This window comes from Catharus ustulatus, chromosome 24, assembly GCF_009819885.2.
Source record: "Catharus ustulatus isolate bCatUst1 chromosome 24, bCatUst1.pri.v2, whole genome shotgun sequence".
Taxonomy (NCBI): Eukaryota; Metazoa; Chordata; class Aves; order Passeriformes; family Turdidae; genus Catharus; species Catharus ustulatus.
The window spans coordinates 884,675-904,792 of NC_046244.1; the positions used below are offsets into that span (position 1 = coordinate 884,675).

At 52.3% G+C, this 20,118-nt stretch overlaps 1 protein-coding gene across 1 annotated transcript; it reads right to left on the reverse strand.

The window, feature by feature from the left end:
* Positions 1 to 1,029: 1,029 nt before the first annotated feature.
* RCC2 (regulator of chromosome condensation 2) lies at positions 1,030 to 18,327 on the reverse strand. Its single transcript, XM_033079918.2, has 14 exons — positions 18,320 to 18,327; positions 18,074 to 18,148; positions 16,009 to 16,316; positions 14,334 to 14,427; positions 12,228 to 12,371; positions 9,886 to 10,017; positions 8,124 to 8,212; positions 6,619 to 6,733; positions 5,412 to 5,578; positions 4,221 to 4,401; positions 2,952 to 3,057; positions 2,773 to 2,845; positions 2,443 to 2,520; positions 1,030 to 1,225 (listed from the first exon to the last, which is right to left on the reverse strand). The coding sequence occupies exons 3-14, from the start codon at positions 16,312 to 16,314 to the stop codon at positions 1,121 to 1,123; spliced, it is 1,590 nt and encodes a 529-aa protein (XP_032935809.1). The 5' UTR covers positions 16,315 to 16,316; positions 18,074 to 18,148; positions 18,320 to 18,327; the 3' UTR covers positions 1,030 to 1,120.
* Positions 18,328 to 20,118: the final 1,791 nt, after the last annotated feature.

The window sequence follows — 20,118 nt, forward strand, 5'->3', positions numbered from 1 at the left end:
TTGGGAATGCAAGAATGGCTCCCCTGGATCCTTCCCAAACTCAGGAGTACCTTGGGAATGCAGGCACAGCCCCCCCAGGGCCTTGGGGGCTCCAAGCGGGGTTTTGGTGACTGCCCACCCCAAAATCCAAAACCTTGCTGAAAAACTGGGATTTGGGATTTTCCAGCTCCCCCTGGCCAGGATGTCTCCTCTCCAAACCTGCTGGAAAACAACCCCCAATCTCAAAAATTGACCAAAACCCTTTTTTTTTTTTACTGCAAACTCCCCAAGCGCTGCCCCGGGGGAGATGGGAAGGAGCAAAAATCCATGGAAAAATCCAGGAGAATTCCTGGGAACGGCCCGAAGGGAGCGGGAATGGCGCGGGGCAGAGCTGGGCTCTGCTCCTGAAGGCACCTCGAGATTCCAGCACAGTGACCTGGCACGGAGGGAACTGGGGATTGGGAATTCCGGCTGATCCCGGGCCAAACCATCTGCCAGAAGGAACAAAAAACCCGAATTCCCAGGGAAAAAAATTCCTTTAGGACTCCCCTCGTGATCCCTGAGATGTCCCTGGGGTGGATGAGGGCGGGGAGGGGAGCCCGGGAATGCTGCTGGGATGGGATCCGGGAATGCTGCTGGGATGGGATCTGGGATCCCTGCAGATGCTGGAGGGGTGGGAAGGGGGGAAATCCCAAAAACTGTAGCACCCAAAGTAGGGAAAATGAGCAAAAAATGGGAATATTGGGGGGAAAAATGGGAATATAGGGGAAAAACCAGGTGTTGGCAGCTGCTCTTTAAGGATCCCAGATCCCTAAAGGGATCCCAAGCTGGGATCAAATCCCCAACGTGATCCCAAGCCAGCAGCCATGGGAGATTTGGGGCTGGAAAAACAGGAAACAGTAAAAAAAAGCTGCAGAAAAATACAAATAAAATAAAAATAATTCAAGGCGAGACCCTACAAAACCCGGGGCGGGAGGCGCCGGAAGGTCCGGCTGCAGTTGGGAATTCCAAAAGCCAGCAATAGGGGGGGGAATGACCCCGCCGAGGGCTGGGAATGCGGGAATCGGGAAGGAGAACGGCGGCCAGGATGGAGAAGCAGGACCAGGACCAGGACCAGGATCAGGACTGGGGTCAGGGCCCCTCAGAGGGTGCGGGGGTTGTACTCCGGGAGCTTCCGCAGCTTCTCCTGCTCTGCCTCCGACTCGTCCCGGGCGATCACCAGAGAGTGGGAATAGCCCATGGCCACCTGGAATGGGAATGGGTCAGCTGGGAATAGCCCATGGAATGGGAATGGGAACAGCCCATGGCCACCTGGAATGGGCATGGGTCATCAGGGAACAGCCCATGGCCATCTGGAATGGGAATAGGAAAGAGGTAGATGGGATTGCGAGTGGCCCATGGAATGGGAAGGGGTTCCCCAGGAGCAGACACTGCCCATGCAATGGAAAAAGAGGAGCTGAGTGACCTGGAGCCTTCCCAAGGATCCCTCCCAGGGTTCCCTCCTGCCTGCTGGGATTCAGCCCTGTGCAGAGCATCCCAAGGATCTCAGCTGCCCTGGGGTTTGATGGACAGCCCTGGTGTCCCTTCCCCATCACCCATGGGGCCACAAGTTGGGCATGGCCTCATAAACCCCAAATTATTTAGGGGATGGCCTCAATGTGCTCCATCACTCAGTTTCCATGGATTTATTTAAAGGGGGAACCACACACATCGCCCCATAGGTGTGATGAGTTGTGTATGGCCTCAGTTTCCATGGATTTATTTAAAGGCGGGGATCCACACACATCACCCCACAGACGTGATGAGTTGTGCACAGCCTCAGTTTCCCTGTTTGCTTTAGGGAATGGCCCCAAGGTGTGATGAGCTGTGTATGGCCACAGTTTCCCTGTTTATTTTAGGGAAGGGCCCTCACATGCCCTGTCCATTACCCCACAGATGTGATGAGTTGGGCACAGCCTCAGTTTCCCTGTTTATTTTGGGAACAGCCCCACAGGTGTGATGAGCTGGGCATGGCCTCAGTTTCCATGTTTATTTTAGGGGAGAGCCTTGCACACCTCCCTCCCTCACCTCACAGCTGGGATGAGTTGTGTGAAGTCTCAGCCACCCCAAATTATTTTAGAGAAGGGACCCATGGGTGCCCTCTCCCTGACCCCACAGGTGTCACAAGCTGGGCATGGCCTCAGTTTCCCTGTTTATTTTAGGGAATGGCCTCATGTGCCCTCTCCATCACCCCACAGGTGTCACGAGCTGGGCATGGCCTCACAAACCCCAAATGATTTAAGGGGGATCCAGGTGCCCCCTCCATCACCCCACAGGTGTGCTGAGTGGGGCACAGCCTCACAAACCCCAAATGACTCCCCATAGGTGCTCCCTCCCTCACAAACCCTAAATTATTCCCTGTGGGTCCCCCCTCCCTCCCAAACCCAGTTCATACCACCCCAAATCCCAGGGGTGCCCCCTCACCTGCTCGGTGTAGATCCCATCCAGGGTTTTCACCTCCTGCGCCGCCGTGGAGGATTTGGGTTTGTGGTCCCCATATCCCTGTGGGAACACCCCATGGACAGGGGATGGTCAGTGGGGTTTGGGGGATTTGGGTTTGTGGTCCCCATATCCCTGTGGGAACACCCCAAGGACAGGGGATGTCAGTGGGGCCAGAACAGCCAGTCCAATGGGGTTTGGGTGTCCCCTGGGGGTTCCCAAGGAAATCTGGGGCATTATTTGGGTTTCTTGGTGTGTTAGTTTGGGGGATTTGGGGTTTTTGGGGTGTCATTTGGGGTTTTTTGGGGTCAGTACCAGCTCCCCGAAGGTGGGTGAGGGTCCCCAGCTGATGGTGCTCTCGTCGGCCGCCACAATCACAGAGCTCTTCCTGCGAGGGAGGCGAGTGCTGAGTGTGGAAGCGCCCAAATCCCGGGAATGCTGGGATCCCAGGAGTGTGGGAATGTGGGAATATGGGAATGTGGGAATTCACTCACCCGCAGGCCAGGCTGCGGATCTTCCACCCACACAGATCCTGCACGGCTTTGGGATACATCGTGGATTCCCGGGAGGTGTTGGTGGCGCCCCAGAAGAACAATCCACCTGCAAGGGAACCCGTCAGGGCATGGATCTCAGAATTCCCAAATCCCAGGCTCTTTCCAGGGATCTCACCTGTCAGTCCACCTTTCTCCCAGCATTCCCAAATCCCAGTATCCTGGCATTCCCACCTGTCCCACTGACAGCTCCCCCAGCATTCCCAAATCCCAGGATCCTGGCATTCCCACCTGTCCCACTGACAGCTCCCCCAGCATTCCCAAATCCCAGGATCCCTGAGAATCCCACCTGTCCTACTGACAGCTCCCCCAGCATTCCCAAATCCTGGCTTTCCCACCTGTCTCACTGACAGGCCCCTGGCATTCCTGAATCCTGGGATTCCCACCTGTCTCGCTGACATCTCCCCCAGCATTCTCAAATCCCAAATTCTGGATTCCTGGATTCCCACCTGTCTCACTGACAGCTCCCCCAGCATTCCCAAATCCTGGCGTTCCCACCTGTCTCACTGACAGCGCCCCCAGCATTCCCAAATCCTGGGATTCCCACCTGTCCCACTGACAGCTCCCCCAGCATTCCCAAATCCCAGGATCCTGGCATTCCCACCTGTCCCACTGACAGGCCCCTGGCATTCCTGAATCCTGGGATTCCCACCTGTCTCACTGACATCTCCCCCAGCATTCTCAAATCCCAAATTCTGGATTCCTGGATTCCCACCTGTCTCACTGACAGCTCCCCCAGCATTCCCAAATCCTGGCGTTCCCACCTGTCTCACTGACAGCGCCCCCAGCATTCCCAAATCCTGGGACTCCCACCTGTTTCACTGACATCTCCCTCAGCATTCCCAAATCCCAAATTCCAGATTTCCTGGATTCCCACCTGTCTCATTGACATCTCCCTCAGCATTCCCAAATCCCAGATTCCCACACTCCCACCTGTCTCACTGACATCTCCCCCAGCATTCCCAAATCCCAAATTCCGGATTTCCTGGATTCCCACCTGTCTCACTGACATCTCCCTCAGCATTCCCAAATCCCGGATTCCTGGATTCCCATCTGTCTCATTGATATCTCTCCCAGCATTCCCAAATCTCGGATTCCCATCTGTCTCACTGACATCTCCCCCGGCATTCCCAAATCCCAAATTCTGGATTCCTGGATCCCCACCTGTCTCCCTGACATCTCCCCCAGCATTCCCGAATCCTGCACTCCCACCTGTCTCGCTGACAGCGAAGGAGCAGGTGTATCCCGCGTAGATCTGGGAGGCGCCGCGTCCCGGGAAGTCGAAGAGCTTCACCAGCCTGGGAACCATCTCGTCCTTCTGCTCCGCGTGGCCCAGGCGTCCGTAGCCCCCAAAGCCCCAGGAGAAGACACGCTTCTGGGAATCCAGCACCAACTGGAAATGGGGGAGAACAGCCTCAGAGATCACAAAAATCCCAAAGGAAAAACATTCCTGGGAATCCAGCACCAGCTGGGAATGGGAGAGAACAGCCTCAGAGATCCCAAAAATCCCAAATCCCCAGGAAAAGACGCGCTTCTGGGAATCCAGAACCAGCTGGGAATGAGGGAGGGAGCGGGAACTTAGAGATCCCAAAAAATCTCAGGAAAAGACATTCCTGGGAATCCAGTAGCAGCTGGGATGGAGAGAGCAGAGGCTGAGAGCTGGTCTCCCATTCCTGTCCATTCGCATTTCCTGACTCTCCCATTCCCCACCGCTGCTCCCATTCCCATTCCATACGGTGTGGTTGGCTCTGCAGGCCACATTTTGCACACATTCCCAATCCCATTCCTGATCCCATTCCCGATCCAATTCCCATTCCCATTTGCAATCCCATTCCTGATCCCATTCCCATTCCTGATCCCATTCCTGTTCCCTTTCCCAATCCTGTTCCCATTCCCATTCCTCTTCCCCTCACCATGTGGTTGGCCCTGCAGGCCACGTCCCACCCCTATTCCCATTCCCAATCCCATCCCTGATCTCAATCCCATCCCTGATCCTATTCCCACTCCCATTCCCATTCTCAAACCAATTCCCATTCCCAATCCTGTTCCCATTCCCAATCCCTTTCCCATTCCTCTTCCCCTCACCACGTGGTTGGCCCTGCAGGCCGCATCCCGCCCCCATTCCCATTCCCACTCCCATTCTCACTCCCATTCCTGATCCCACTCCCATTCCCGATCCCACTCCCATCCCTGATCCCAATCCCGATCCCACTCCCACTCCCATCATCCCGTGATCCCATTCCCATACCGTACCGTGTGGTTGGCCCTGCAGGCCACATCCCGCCCCTATTCCCATTCCCATTTCCACTCCCATTCCTACTCCCATTCTCACTCCCATCCCCAATCCCACTCCCATCCCTGATCCCACTCCCATCATCCCGTGATCCCGTTCCCATCCCGTACCGTGTGGTTGGCCCCGCAGGCCACGTCCCTGACCACCACGTTGGGCACGGGCAGCACCTGCCCGTCCTTGGTGCGCTCCACGAACAGCGCCAGGCGCCGCGGCAGCAGCTCGCAGTCGTACTCGATGCGCTGCGCCCGTGCGATGAACTTCCCGTCGGAATTGTGCCCTGGAACACCATGGGAGTGGGGATAGAGCCGGCGTGAGCCACTGTGGGATCGTCCCAAACGGCCCCGATGCCAGGGAAGGGTCCTGAACCACTCTGATCCCAGTTCAGGATTGTCCCAAACTGCCCCGGTCCCAGGGGATGATCCCAAACCAGCCCCGATCCCAGGGGATTGTTCCAAACTGCCCCGATCCCAGGGGATGATCCCAAACCAGCCCTGATTCCAGGGAATGATCCCAAACTGCCCCGATCCCAGGGGTTCGTCCCAATCCAGCCCTGATTCCAGGGAATGATTCCGAACTGCCCTGATCCCAGGGGATCATCCCAAACCACTCCAATCCCAGGGGATTATTCCCAACTGCCCCGATCTCATGGGATGATCCCCAACCGCCCTGATCCCATGGGATGATCCCAAACCAGCCCTGATCCCAGGGGATCATCCTGAACAGCCCCAATCCCAGGGGATCATCCTGAACCAGTCCCAATCCCACAGGATGATCCTCAACTGCCCTGATCCCACAGGATGATCCTGAACTGCCCCGATCTCATGGGATGATCCCAAACCAGCCCTGATCCCAGGGGATCATCCCAAACCAGCTCCAATTCCAGGGGATGATCCCTAACAGCCCCAATCCCAGGGGATTGTCCTGAACAGCCCTGATCCCAGGGGATCATCCTGAACCAGTCCCAATCCCATGGGATGATTCCCAACTGCCCCGATCCCACAGGATGATCCCCAACCGCCTCGATCCCATGGGATGATCCCAAACCAGCCCTGATCCCATGGGATGATCCCAAACCAGCCCTGATCCCAGGGGATCATCCCCAACTTCCCTGATCCTTTGGGATGATCCTGAACTGTCCCAATCCCACAGGATGATCCTGAACCAGCCCCAATACTACAGAATGATCCCAAACCCACAGGGTGATCCCAAATCCTGTACCCAGGACACCCCACGTCCATACTCCAGCCACCCGAAGGAAAGTGGGTTCCCCTCTCACTCCCTGGGATGATCCCACTGAATTATCCCGGATTTCCGTACCCAGCTGTCCGTACTCCGGACACCCAAAGGAATACAGGTTCCCCTTGCAGTCCATGACCATGCTGAACTCGGCCCCGCAGCCCAGCTTGGAGATCGGCTGCCCATTGTACAGGATCTGGGAAAAATCGGGAACAAGGATCAGGATAAATGGGAAAACGGGATCAGAAACCCAGGGAAAAGGCAAAAAGGGGATTGGGAAATCCAGGGAAAAAGGAAAATGGGATCAGAAACACGGGGAAAAGGCAAAAAGGGGATCAGGAAATCCAGGGAAAAAGGAAAATGGGATCAGAAACACGGGGAAAAGGGAAAATGGGATCAGGAAAACCAGGAAAAATGGATCAGAAAAACCAGGAAAAAAGAAAAAGGGGATAGAAAAAGTGTGAAAAACGGGAACAGAAAGATGTGAAAAGCTGGAAAAATGGGATCAGAAAAACCAGGAAAAAGGGAAAATGGGATCAGAAAAAACAGGGAAAAGTGGTAAAAGGAAATAAGAAAGATGGGAAAAGCTGAAGAAATGGGATCAGAAAAACCAGGAAAAAGGGAAAATGGGATCAGAAATGCAGGAAAATGGGAAAAAGGGGATCAGAAAGACGGGAAAAGATGGAAAAACTGGGGAAAACAGGATTGGAAACACGAGAAAATTGACAAAATGGGATCAGAAAAAACAGGAAAAAGGGAAAATGGGATCAGAAATGTGGGAGAAGGGGAAACAGGATCAGAAACACAGGAAATGCCAGAAAAACGGGATGAGGAAAACCTTGAAAAATGGGAAATTTCTGTGGGAAGTCCCTGATCAGCAGAAAAAATGGGATCAAAAAAGAGCAGTTCAAAAGGGATCAGAAAAACATGGGAAAAGCAGGAAAAACACGATGGGAAAAACGTGGGGAAAAGAGAAAAAAGGGGAATTTCCATGGGATATCCTTGATCTGCAGGAAAAGCAGGAAAAGTGGTATTGAAAAACACAGGAAAAACAGAATCAGAAATGCAAGGAAATTGTAAAAATGGGATCAGAAACACAGAAAAAAGGGGAAAAATGTGAAATTCCAGGAGAAATCCCTGATCTGCAGGAACAGCTGGAAAATATGGATGAGTTAATTCAGAAATGGCTGGAAAATCAAGATCAGAAACATGGGAAAAGCTGGGAAAAAATGGGAATTTCCACGGGAAATTCCTGATCTGTGGGAAAAGCAGGAAAAACAAGATCCAAAAACAGGGAAAAGGAATAAGAGGTGCATTTCCATGTGCAGGAAAAGCTGAAAAAACAATGATCAAAAATTTGGAAAATGAGGGAAAAAAAGTGAACTTTTATCAGAAAATCCCTGAAATCCTCAAAAATTCAATTTTCCTAGTCCTGGCTTTTGCAGGAGCTGGGAACGGCTGCCGGCTGAGGGGGAATTCTGCATGCCAATGGGTTTTTAGGGAATATTTTGGGAATATTTCACTAAAACCCCCCAAATCCAGGGATTTCCCCCCCAAAATCCCAGGATTTCCTCCCAAATCCATACCTGGGTGGGGCTGGGCACGGCGTCTGTCTGGTTCCCCAGCCCCAGCTGGCCCAACTTGTTTTCCCCAAAGGCGAACACGGAGCCACTCTCTGCCGGAACAACAGGAATTCAGGGAGAAAAACCAGGATTTTGGGACAGATGTCCCAGAATTCAGGGGCAAAAGGGGCAGATTTGGGGGAAAAGGGGCAGATTTTGTAGGAAAAGGGGTGGATTTTGTAGGAAAAGGGGCTGATATTGGGGCAGTTTTCACAGATTTTTGGGAAAAAGGAGTGGAATTTGGGGGGAAAAGGGCAGATTTTCAAGAAAAAGGGGCAGATTTAGAGGCAAAAGGGGCAGATTTTGGGACAGTTTTCCCAGAATCTGGGGGAAAAAGGAGTGGATTTGGGGAAAAAGGGACAGATTTTGAAGAAAAAAGGGATGGATTTGGGGGCAGTTCTCCCAGATTTTGGGCAAAATGGGCGGATTTTAAAGGAAAGGGGTTGGATTTTGGGGAAAAGAGGGGATTTTGGGGCAGTTTTCCCAGAATTTTGGGGGAAAAATGGGGTGGATTTGGGGGCAAAAGGGGGGGATTTGAGGCTAAAGGAGCAGATCTTGGGGGTGAAAGGGTCAGAGTTTGGGACAGAAGGTTCCTCAGCCCCAGCTGGCCCAGCCTGTTCTCCCCAAAGGCGAACACAGAGCCACTCTCTGCTGGAACAATGGGAATTCTGGGGGGAAAAGGGGAGGAATTTGGGAAAAAAGGGGTAGATTTTGGGGTAGTTTTCTCAGATTTTGGGGCAAAAGGGTCAGATCTGGGTAAGTTTTCCTGGGGTTTGGGGCAAAAGGGTTGGCTTTGCTGCAGTTTCCCTGGGATTTGGTGCAGTTTCCCAGGATTGGGGCAGTGTTTTCCTGGATCAGTGCAGTTACCCTGCATCAGGGCCATTTCCTGGGATGGGGCCATGTTTCCTGGGATTTGATGCATGTTCCCAGGATTGGGGCAGCGTTTCCCAGGATTCAGTGTAGTTCCCCAGGATCAGTGCAGTTTCCAGGACAGGGGCAGCATTTCCCAGCATTGGGGCAGTGTTCCCCAGGATTCAGTGCAGTTCCGCGGGATGAGGGCAGTTTCCCAGGATTGGGGCAGTGTTCCCAAGGATTCAGTGCAGTTCCTCGGGATGGGGTCGCGTTTCCCAGGATTGGGGCAGCGTTTCCCAGGATCGGGGCAGTTCCCCAGGATCAGGGCAGTTCCCCAGGATCAGGGCAGGGTTCCCCAGGATTGAGGCAGTGTTCTCCATGATCAGGGCAGTGCTTCCCATGATCAGTGCAGTTCCCCAGGATCAGGGCAGTGCTCCCCGGGATCAGGGCAGTTCCCCAGGTCAGCGCAGTTCCCCGGGATCAGGGCAGTGTTCCCCAGGATGAGGGCAGGGTTCCCCAGGATGAGGGCAGTGTTCCCCAGGATCAGGGCAGTGTTCCCCAGGATCAGGGCAGTGTTCCCCAGGATCAGGGCAGTGTTCCCCAGGATCAGGGCAGCTCCCCGGGATCAGTGCACTCCCCAGGATCAGTGCACTCCCCAGGATCAGTGCAGCTCCCCAGGATCAGTGCAGTACTCCCCAGGATCAGTGCAGCTCCCCAGGATCAGTGCAGTACTCCCCAGGATCAGTGCACTCCCCAGGATCAGTGCAGTACTCCCCAGGATCAGTGCAGTACTCCCCAGGATCAGGGCAGTTCCCCAGGATCAGTGCACTCCCCAGGATCAGTGCACTCCCCAGGATCCCTCCCCGTTCCGTACCGGTCAGTGCCAGGGTGTGGTTCCGGCCGCACGCCGCAGCCACGATGGACTCCCCGGCCAGGGCCTCGATCGGCCGCGGAGCCTCCACGCGCTTCGTGTCCCCATGGCCCAGCTGCCCCTTCTCGTTCCGCCCTGGGGACATCCCAAAAAAACCCCAGAATGCTGCGATGGGAAAAGCTCAGCCCGTCCCCAAGTGCCACATCCCGTCTTTCCTCGGGATGGCAACTCCCAGGCAGCTCCTTCCAATTCCCATGTGTGTTTTCCAAGGAAATGTTTTCCTGAGGTTCCCCCCAGGCTGTTCCCTCTCATCCCAGTTCCCTGGGAATGAATCCTGACCCTTCTGCCCTGTCCTGCCAGGGAATTCCAGAACCACAGGGTACCCCTTGATCCCATTATTCTGCAGGCTGAGCCCCTTCCCAACTCCCTGGGACAAATTCCAGAATTTCAGGGAGGTTTTTGGGATAAATCACAGAATTCCAGGGCAGGTTTTTGGGAGGAATCCTGGAATCCCAGGGGAGGTTTTTGGGAAGAATCGCAGAACAGTTTTTTGGGAATGAGCCCCATTATCCCAGGGCAGGTTTTGTGATGAACCCCGTTATCCCAGGTGGGGTTTTTGGTACCCCAGGTCAGTTTTTTTGCACATTCCTGTTATCCCAGGACAGTTTTTTGGTACCATTTATTATCCCAGTAGAGGTTTTCGGGCTGAACCCTGTTATCCCAGGACAATTTTTTTGGATGTACCTCATTATCTCAGGCTGGTTTTCAGGCTGAATCCCATTATCCCAGGTGGGCTTTTGGGACAAATCCCATCACCCAGGACCGGTTTTTGGGCTGAACCCTGTTATCCCAGGGGAGGTTTTCTGGGACAATCCCATTACCACAGGGGGTTTTTGGGACAATCTCCTTTTCCCAGGTCAGTTTTTTGGTACAATCCCATTATCCCAGGTCAGTTTTTTGGCACTATCCCGTTATCCCAGGTCAGTTTTTGGTACATTCCCATTCCCCTGGTAGTTTTTTGGTACAGTCCCATTATCCCAGGTCAGTTTTTTGGCACTATCCCGTTATCCCAGGTCAGTTTTTGGTACAATCCCCTTATCCCAGGTCAGTTTTTTGCCACTATCCCGTTATCCCAGGTCAGTTTTTGGTACATTCCCATTCCCCTGGTAGTTTTTTGGTACAGTCCCATTATCCCAGGTCAGTTTTTTGGTACAATCCTGTTATCCCAGCTCAGTTTTCTGGCACATTCCCATTCCCCTGGGCAGTTTTCTGGCACATTCCCATTCCCCTGGGCAGTTTTCTGGCACATTCCCATTCCCCCAGGCAGTTTTCTGGCACATTCCCATTCCCCCAGGCAGTTTTCTGGCACATTCCCATTCCCCCAGGCAGTTTTCTGGCACATTCCCATTCCCCCAGGCAGTTTTCTGGCATATTCCCGTTCCCCCAGGTAGTTTTCTGGCACATTCCCGTTCCCCCAGGCAGTTTTCTGGCACAATCTCATTATCCCAGGTCAGTTTTTTGGCACAATCCCATTATCCCAGGTCAGTTTTTGGTCCATTCCCTTTATCCCAGGTCAGTTTTTTGGTACAGTCCCATTATCCCAGGTCAGTTTTTTGGCACATTCCCATTCCCCTGGCAGTTTTTTGGCACATTCCCATTCCCCTGGCAGTTTTTTGGTATATTCCCATTCCCCTGGTAGTTTTTTGGTACAATCCCGTTATCCCTGGTCAGTTTTTGGTACATTCCCTTTATCCCAGGTCAGTTTTTGGTACAATCCCATTATCCCAGATAAATTTTTTGGGACAATCCTGTTGTCCCAGGACAGTTTTTTGGTACAATCTATTATCCCAGTAGAGGTTTTCAGGCTGAATCCCATTAACCCAGGTGGGGTTTTGGGACAAATTCCATTACCCAGGACCAGTTTTTGGGCTGAACCGTGTTATCCCAGGGGAGGTTTTCTGGGACAATCCCATTACCCCAGGGGGTTTTTGGGACAATTTCATTTTCCCAGGTCAGTTTTTTGGCACATTCCCTTTATCCCAGGTGACTTTTTGGTACAATCCTGTTATCCCAGGTCAGTTTTTTGGTACAACCCTTTATCCCAGGTCAGTTTTTGGTACAATCCCATTATCCCAAGTCAGCTTTTTGGCATATTCCCCTTATCCCAGGTCAGTTTTTTGGTACAATCCTGTTATCCCAGGTCAGTTTTTTGGTACAATCCTGTTATCCCAGGTCAGTTTTTTGGTACAATCCCGTTATCCCAGGTCAGTTTTTGGTACATTCCCATTCCCCCGGGCAGTTTTCTGGCACATTCCCGTCTCCCAGGCAGGTTTTAGCGGGCTCACCCCAGCTCCAGAGGCGGCCCTCGGCGGTGATGAGCAGGCTGTGCGCGGCGCAGGGCCCCGACACCACCGAGCGCACCCGCAGCGACCCCAGGCTCCCATAGCGGTGCGGACCCCACAGGTTCTGGCCCAGGTTCCGGTACGCCGCTGGAAAACAGCCAGGAAATCTGGGATCAGCCCCAAAGGGCAAGGAACAGCCAGGGAAAACAGGCTGGGAAATCTGGGATCAGCCCCAAAGGGCAAGGAACAGCCAGGGAAAACAGCCAGGGAAGGAACAGGCTGGGAAAATCAGCTGGGAGAATCATCTGGGAAAATCCTGGAAAATTATCTGGGAAAATCAGCCAGGAAGATCATCTGCGAAAATAATCCAGGAAAATCATCCAGGAATACCAGGAAGATCAGCCTGGAAAATCCTGGAAAATTAGCCAGGAAAATAATCCAGGAAAATAATCTGGGAACACCTGGAAAATCAGCCAGGAAAATCATCTGGGAATACAGGGAAAATCAGACAGGAAAATCATGAGGGAAAATGATCCAGGAAAATCATCTGGGAAATAATCCAGGAAGATCCTGGAAAATCATCTGGGAAAACCATGAATACCCAGAAAATCATCTGAGAAAATCATCCGGGGAAATAATTCTGGAAAATCAACCAGGAAAATCATCCTGGAAAATCATCCAGGGAAATAATCCTGGAAAATCCTGGAAAGTCATCTAGGAAAATCCAGGAAAATCATCTGGGGAAATAATCCGGGAAAACAATCCCAGAAAATCATCTGGGGAAACCAGGAATGCCTGGGAAATAATCTGGGAAAATCAAGGAAAAGAATCAGGAAAATCCTGGAAAATTATCTGGGGAAATCATCCAGGAAAATCATTTGGGAAAATAATCTGGGAAAATCATCTGGGAAAATAATCCAGAAAAATCCAGGAAATAATCCAGTAAAATCTGGGAAAATCTGGAAAAATAATCCAAGAATTCCAGGACAATGCAGGAAAATCATCCTGGAAAATCGTCTGCAAAAATCATCCAGGAATTCCAGGAAAATCTGAGGAAACTGGGAAAATCATCCAGGAAAATCATCTGGGAAAAGAACCCAGTAAAATCATCAAGGAAAACCACCTGGGAAATCCACGGTGGAAAATTCTCCAGGAAATCCAGGAAATTAAAGATCTACAGCTGTGCCTCCCCCCAGTCAATTAATTTTAAACATTAATTAATTTTCAATCCTAGTTTTAACATTAATTAAATACAACCCCCTGACAGAAAGAGATCAATTAATGAACTAAAAATGAAACAAACTCTTAATTTGGCTTTGCAGTAGAGCCCGTGCCCCACACCAATTAGGGGTGAAATTGTGGCTCCTCCCCCAGTTAATTCATTAAATTAATTAATTTAATTAGTTACTTAAACCCATGTAAAATAAGGAGAAAAAAGAATTAATTATAAATGCATCCAAAATAAACAAAATCCTAATTTGGCTCTGCTAAACCCTATTCTGCCCCAAATCATTAATTAATTACTAATTAACCCAAATTAATCTCATCCATTATGAGTCCCTACCTTGCCCCATACTGTTCGTTAATTACTAAATAATGCCAATTAATTAATCGATCATTAATGAGCTCCTACCCTGCCCCAATACATTCCTTGATTGCTAATTAACCTCAAATCAATATCAATTAATCCCAGCCACTAACGAGCCTCTACCTGGCTCCACACCATTCATTAATTACTAATTAACAACAGCCAGTTAATCAGCCATTAACGAGCCCCTTCCCTGCCCCAATATATTGATTACTAATTAATACCAATTAATCACGGCCATTAACAAGCCCTACCCTGCCCAAAACTGTTCACTAATGACTAACCCCAATTAATTAATTAATTACCAATCCTACCCTGCCCCACCTGTTCATTAATCACTAATTAACTGTAATTAATGAATTAATTAATGAGCAGTCTTACCCTGCCCCCGTGGTTCATTAATCACTAATTAACTGTAATTAACCAATTAATGAATTAATTACCCAGCCCTACCCTGCCCCCCCACAGTTCATTAATCACTAATGAGCTGTAATTAGCCCATTAATTAATGAATTAATTACCCTGCTGCTTGGGCACCTCCTTGCGGCCAATCAGGTCCCAGTTGGTGGCACCGAAGATCAGGAGCTGCCCCCGGCTCCGGGAGCCCTCGAGCTTCTGGGGACACACAGGGACAGGGGACAGTGTCAGGGACAGGGGACACCACAGGGGACAGTGTCAGGGACAGTCAGGGACAGTCAGGGACAGGGGACATACAGAACAACAGAGAGGACATCAATGAGAGTCAGGGGACAGTGTCAGGGACAGGGGATGGTCAGGGACACCAGAAGGGACAGCATAGGGACACAGGGGACAGTACAGGGACACAGGGGACAGTCAGGGATGGAGGGGACACCACAGGGATACAGGTGACACCAGAGGAGGCACTGAGGACAGGAGAAGGGACAGGGCCAGGGACACTGGGGACAGTGTCAGGGACCGCAGAAGGGACACCACAGGGGACACTCAGGGACAGAGGGGACACAGGGGGCACTCAGGATCACTCAGGGGACATGGACAGGGGACAGGGATAGGGACAGAGGGGACAGGGAAGAGAGAGTGTCAGGGATTGGGAACAATGCCAGGCACATGGACAGCAGACATGGGGGCAGCAGAGGTGTGGGGGACACTGGGGACACAGGACATCTGGGGGATGGGGGGGACATCTGAGACATTGGGGACATCTGGGGACTTGAGGACATCAGGGATGTGGGGGACACAGGGGACACTGGAGATGTGAGGGACACAGGACATCGGGGACAGCTGGGACAGTGATGTGGGGACAGAGGGAGCAGCAGGGCTGGGGAACACAGCATTGTAGGGGACATGGGGACACTGGGGGCATGGGGGACACTGGACAGGGACAGCAGGAATATGGGGCAATGAAGGGGTGCAATGGAATTTGGGGTGCAGTTTGATGCAATGGGGTCAGGAGGTGCATTGGGGTGGAATTTGGGGTGCAGTGGGGCAGAATGGGAGTCAAGGAGTGCAGTGGGGGGATAAAGGGGGCAGGCACGGGCAGGGCATCCTATGGGGTGGGGCAGGAGGGGCAGTAGGAGTGTGCAATGGGGTACAGTAGGGGAATGGGGGCACAATGGGGGTGCATAATGGGACACAATAGGGGCACGATAGGGGTGTGTAAACGGGCACAATGGGGGCATAGTGTGGGTCAGTAATGGGGCACAAGGGGATGCAGTGGGGGTGTGTAATGGGGCACAATAGGGGCACGGTGGGGGTGAGTAATGGGGCACAGTGGGGGCACGGTGAGGGTGTGTGAAGGGGCACAGCAGGGTCCCAGGGGGCACAGTGGGGGTGTCTAAGGGACACATTAGGGGCACAGCAGGTACAATAGGGGCACAGTGAGTACAAACGGGCAGGTGGGGGTGTATGAAGGGGCACAACAGCATCCCAGAAGGGTCCCAGGGGGCACAGTGGGGTTGTGTAAAGGGGCACAATAGGAGCACAGTGTCTACAATAGGGGCACAGTGAGCTGTGTAACGGGGCACAATGGGTACAAAGGGGCTCGGTGAGGGCGTATCAAGGGGCACAACAGGTTCCCGGAGGGGTCCTGGGGGCACAGTGGGGGTGTGTAAAGGGGCACAATAGGGGCACAGTGGGTACAAAGGGGCACGGTGAGGGTGTATCAAGGGGTACAACAGGGGCGCAGAGGGGTGCCGGGTCCCTCCCCCCCGAGCTCACGATGCGCTCCTTGCTGTGCTCGGGCTCGCAGATCACCACGCTCTGCCCGCGGGCCGCGGGGCCTCCGGGCCCTGCCGCTGCCGCCGCCGCCGCGCCGGGCCTGCCGGGCCTGCGGGCCCCGGGGCTGCCGTCCCGCGGCCGCCGCTCCCGGGGCGCCTCGTCCTCGCTGCTGCCGCCGCTGCTGCCGCCGCTGGGCCGGGGCCGCCGCCGCCCGCCGCCCTGAGGGCCCGGCCGCCGCCGCCCGCCGCCCTGAGGGCCCGGGCCCGCCGCGTCCCAGGGCGGCCCCGCCGCCTTCCTGCGGGGCATGGCTGCGGGGCCGCGTCAGCGAGCGCGCCCGCAGCCGGGGACAGACAGACAGACAGAGACAGACAGACAAACAGCGACAGACCGAGAGTCCGACAGACAGACAAACAGCGACAGACCGAGAGTCCGACAGACAGACAGACACCGACACCCAGAGACACCGGCACCCACCCAGACAGACCGAGCAGACACCCAGAGACACCGAGACAGACAGACAGACAGCGACTGACAGACAGACAGAGACAGACAGAGACAGACAGACAGACACCGACACCCAGAGACACCGACACCAGGACACGCGGGTCGGGCGGTGAGGGGGACACGGAGGGGAAACAGGGACACAGGGTGAGGGGGGACAGTGAGGGGAAATGGGGATAGGGAGGGTTGTGGGGTGAGGGGAAATGGAAGATGTGGGGTGAGGGGGACAGTGAGGGGAAATGGGGACAGAGAGGGGAAATGGGGTGAGGGGAGATGGGGACACGGGGTGAGGGGAACAGTGAGGGGAAATGGGGACAGAGAGGGGAAATGGGGTGAGGAGGACAGTGAGGGGAAATGGGGGATATGGGGTGAGTGGGACAGTGAGGGGAAATGGGGACAGACAGGGAGCCGCTGTGGGAGGGGTGCAGAGGGGCTGAGAGGGGACACGGGGTAAGGGGACATGGGGGGACACAGGGGGTGAGGGGACATGGGGGATTTGGGGTGACGGGAGATGGGGAAATGGGGGACACGGGGTAAGGGAAGATGGGAGACATGAGATGAGGGGAAATGGGGGGAATATGAGGGGAGACTGGCTGGGGGGAGAAAGGGGAGACCCTCCGTGAGTGGGACATGGAGGGGATGCAGGGGGATACGGAATAAGGGGAGATGGGGGGACAAGGGGACACAGGATGGGGACAGAGGGGACGCCAGCTGGGGGTAATGAGGGATATGGTGTGAGGGGAGATGGGGGGAAATGGGGGACCCTCAGTGGTGGCCGTGGGGGGATAAGAGCTGGGAGCTGCGGTGAGCGGGACACAGGGGGGACACGGGGGAAGAAGTGGGGGACACGGGATGGGACAGAGAGGGACACATGGGGGGACCCACAGTGTGGGGATATGGGGGACATGGGGACAAGGGTGATCCCCAGTTAGGGGACACCGGGGGGATTTGGGGGACACGAGATGGGAGAGAGGGGGGGCTGGAAAAGGGGGTGGGAAGGGCGGTGGGAAAAGTGAGTGCTACTGGGGTCTGGAAAAAGGGGGTTCCAGGGAGGGTCTGTGAAGCGGGGGGGCAAAGGGACGGTTTGGAACAAGGAGTGCCCGGAGGGGTGGCAGAGGGAGACACACGGGGGGAGATTTCGCATTTGGGGGTGCACAATGAGGGGGATCCCGGGACTTTTTGAGTGCTGGGGCGTTCCCAAAGGAGATCCAGGGCCCAGAGACAAAGGGGAGCACCGGGGGGGCTCTGGGGTGCGCCCTCCTTTACCTCCACCCCAAACCCTCGCACCCGCCGCTCTCAGGTTTGGGGGAATTTGGGGTGATTTCCTGCCCTGGGGAAGGGGCACGGCCCTGCAGGGGTCTCCCCCATGTCCATCCCCCCGCATTCCCATTCCCAGATTTCCCTGGAACAATGGGATCTCTGTCTTCCCCCCTCGCACCACGTGGATCCGCCTTTTTTTTTTTTAACCTTTTTTTTTTTTTTTAAACCATTTTTCCGCCCCCCATCCCCACCCCCCTCTCCCCCATCCCCCCAAATCCCACTTTTTGAGCCCCAAATTCCAAACCTGATTTTAGGGCGAGAGGTACAGCATAAAGAAAGCGGCAGCGCGGGGCCTTTGCACTATTTTTGGTGGCGGTTCCTGTTGCAGGAAAAGAAAAAAAAAAAAGGTAATTTTGGGGGTTTTTTTCTCGCTTTTTTTTCCCCTCCTCCTCGGTTTTTTTTTTGGGTTTTTTTGTTTTTTGTTTGGTTTTTTTTTTCCCCTCTCCCCCTCTTTTCTCTTTTCCCTTTTTCCTCCTCAAATCCCACCCACCGAATCCACTTAGAACGGGGATGCGGGCGAGCGGGACAATACAAAACAGAAACACATGGATGGGCAGGAAAAGGGGGAAAAAAGGAAAAAAAAAAAAAAAAAAACCCGGATCCGCCCGGCCGCACAGGAAGAGGCCGCGCCGAGCAGCTCCATCTTTAGGGCTGGAAGACTCCGCCAGAACCCAAAATTCTGGGAGTTCTCCCCATCCTCCGCATCCCAGAGCATCCCCGGCAGCTCGGGGGGTGTTTGGGAAGGGGAATCCCGGGATTTGGGGGTTTAGGAGAAGGAAAGATGCTCGGTGCGGGGCTTAGTGGGGAGAAAATGTGATTTTTTTTCTCGTTTTTTTTCTAAGGAAAATGGGGTGTAGGGAATTTATGGCATGAGGTTAATTAATTGTAAAGGGTTTGTTCCCAAAAAATAATAAATGTACGGATTGCAAAGGGTTTGTCCCTCAAAAAAGTAGTAAATGCATGGATTCCAAAGGGATCGTTCTCAAAAAAATAATAATAAATGGATGGCTTCCAAAGGTTTTGTCCCCCCAAAAAATAATAAATGCACAGATTCTGAAGGGTTTGTTCCCCTCCCCCCCAAAAAAATGTACAGATTCCAAAGGGTTTGTTCCCAAGAAGTAATAAATGCACAGATTCCACAGGGATTGTCCTCCCCAAAAATAATAAATGCATGAATTCTAAAGAGTTTGTTCCCCCAAAAAATAATAAATCTACATATTCCAAAGGATTTGTTCTCAAAAAAAAATAGATTCCAAAGGATTTGTTCCCCCTCCCCCCCCACAATGTACAGATTCCAGAGGGTTTGTTGCAAAAAGAAAAAAGAAAAAAAGTACAGATTACAAACGATTTGTTCCCCAAAAATTAATAAAGGTACAGATTGCAAAGGATTTGTTACCAAAAAATAATAAGTGCATGGATTCCAAAGGATTTGTTACCAAAAAATAATAAATGCATGAATTCCAAAGGAATTGTCCCCCCCCCCCCCAAAAAAAATAATAAATGCATGGATTGCAAAGGGATTTAAAAAAAAAAACCAACCAACCAAAAAAAAACCCAAAAAGCCAGCACAGATTCCAAAGGGATTTTCTCCCCAAAATTAAGTTAATTTGTTCCAAAGGGGTTTCCCCCCACAAATTAAATTCACTTATTCCAATGGGTTTCTTCCAAAAAAATAAATACCCATTTAACCGAGGATAGTTTCTCCCCCAAAAATGCACATGTTGCAAATATTCCCCAAGAAATCAATTTATTGCCTTTATTCCAAAGGTTTTTCCCACTCCAAAAAGAAATGGACACATTAAAAAGTGGATTTTTGAGAAAAATAAAGGTAAATATTCCCTTTGTTCCAGATTTTCCACCCCAAAATTAAGTGTACACATTAAAAAGTGGATTTTTTCAAGAAGTAAATGGAAATATTCCCTTTATTCCTTGGTCATTTGGGATATTTCTTTGGGATATTTGACCAGGACAGATTTGGGGCATTTGGGATAAATTTGGAATATTTCTCTGGGATAAAATTGGGATATTTCATTGGGATAGATTTAGGGCATTTGGGATTAAATTTGGGATATTTGGGATTAAATTTGGGATTAAATTGGGGATATTTCACTGGGATAAATTTGGGATATTTTTCAATTTATTACAAGTTTGTGATGCACCTTGAGCCCACGGAATTCTGGTGGAAAAGCCCCTCCCAAATCCCAAAAAAAGCCTCAGAATGAAATGAAAAGGGATCAGTGAATTCCACAGCAGCACTTCTGAAGGAAATGGGGCTGGTTCCAGGATTTT

What these genes read in the sequence shown, in the direction of transcription:
- RCC2 (XM_033079918.2), bottom strand. Translation starts at nt 16,314, where the DNA reads ATGCCCCGCAGGAAGGCGGCGGGGCCGCCCTGGGACGCGGCGGGCCCG. An exon ending in GGGCCGCCTCTGGAGCTGGG is followed by an intron (nt 10,018 to 12,227) that starts GTGAGCCCGCTA and finishes GGATGTCCCCAG; the next exon opens with GGCGGAACGAGAAGGGGCAG. An exon ending in CTTCGCTGTCAGCGAGACAG is followed by an intron (nt 3,058 to 4,220) that starts GTGGGAGTGCAG and finishes GTTCCCTTGCAG; the next exon opens with GTGGATTGTTCTTCTGGGGC.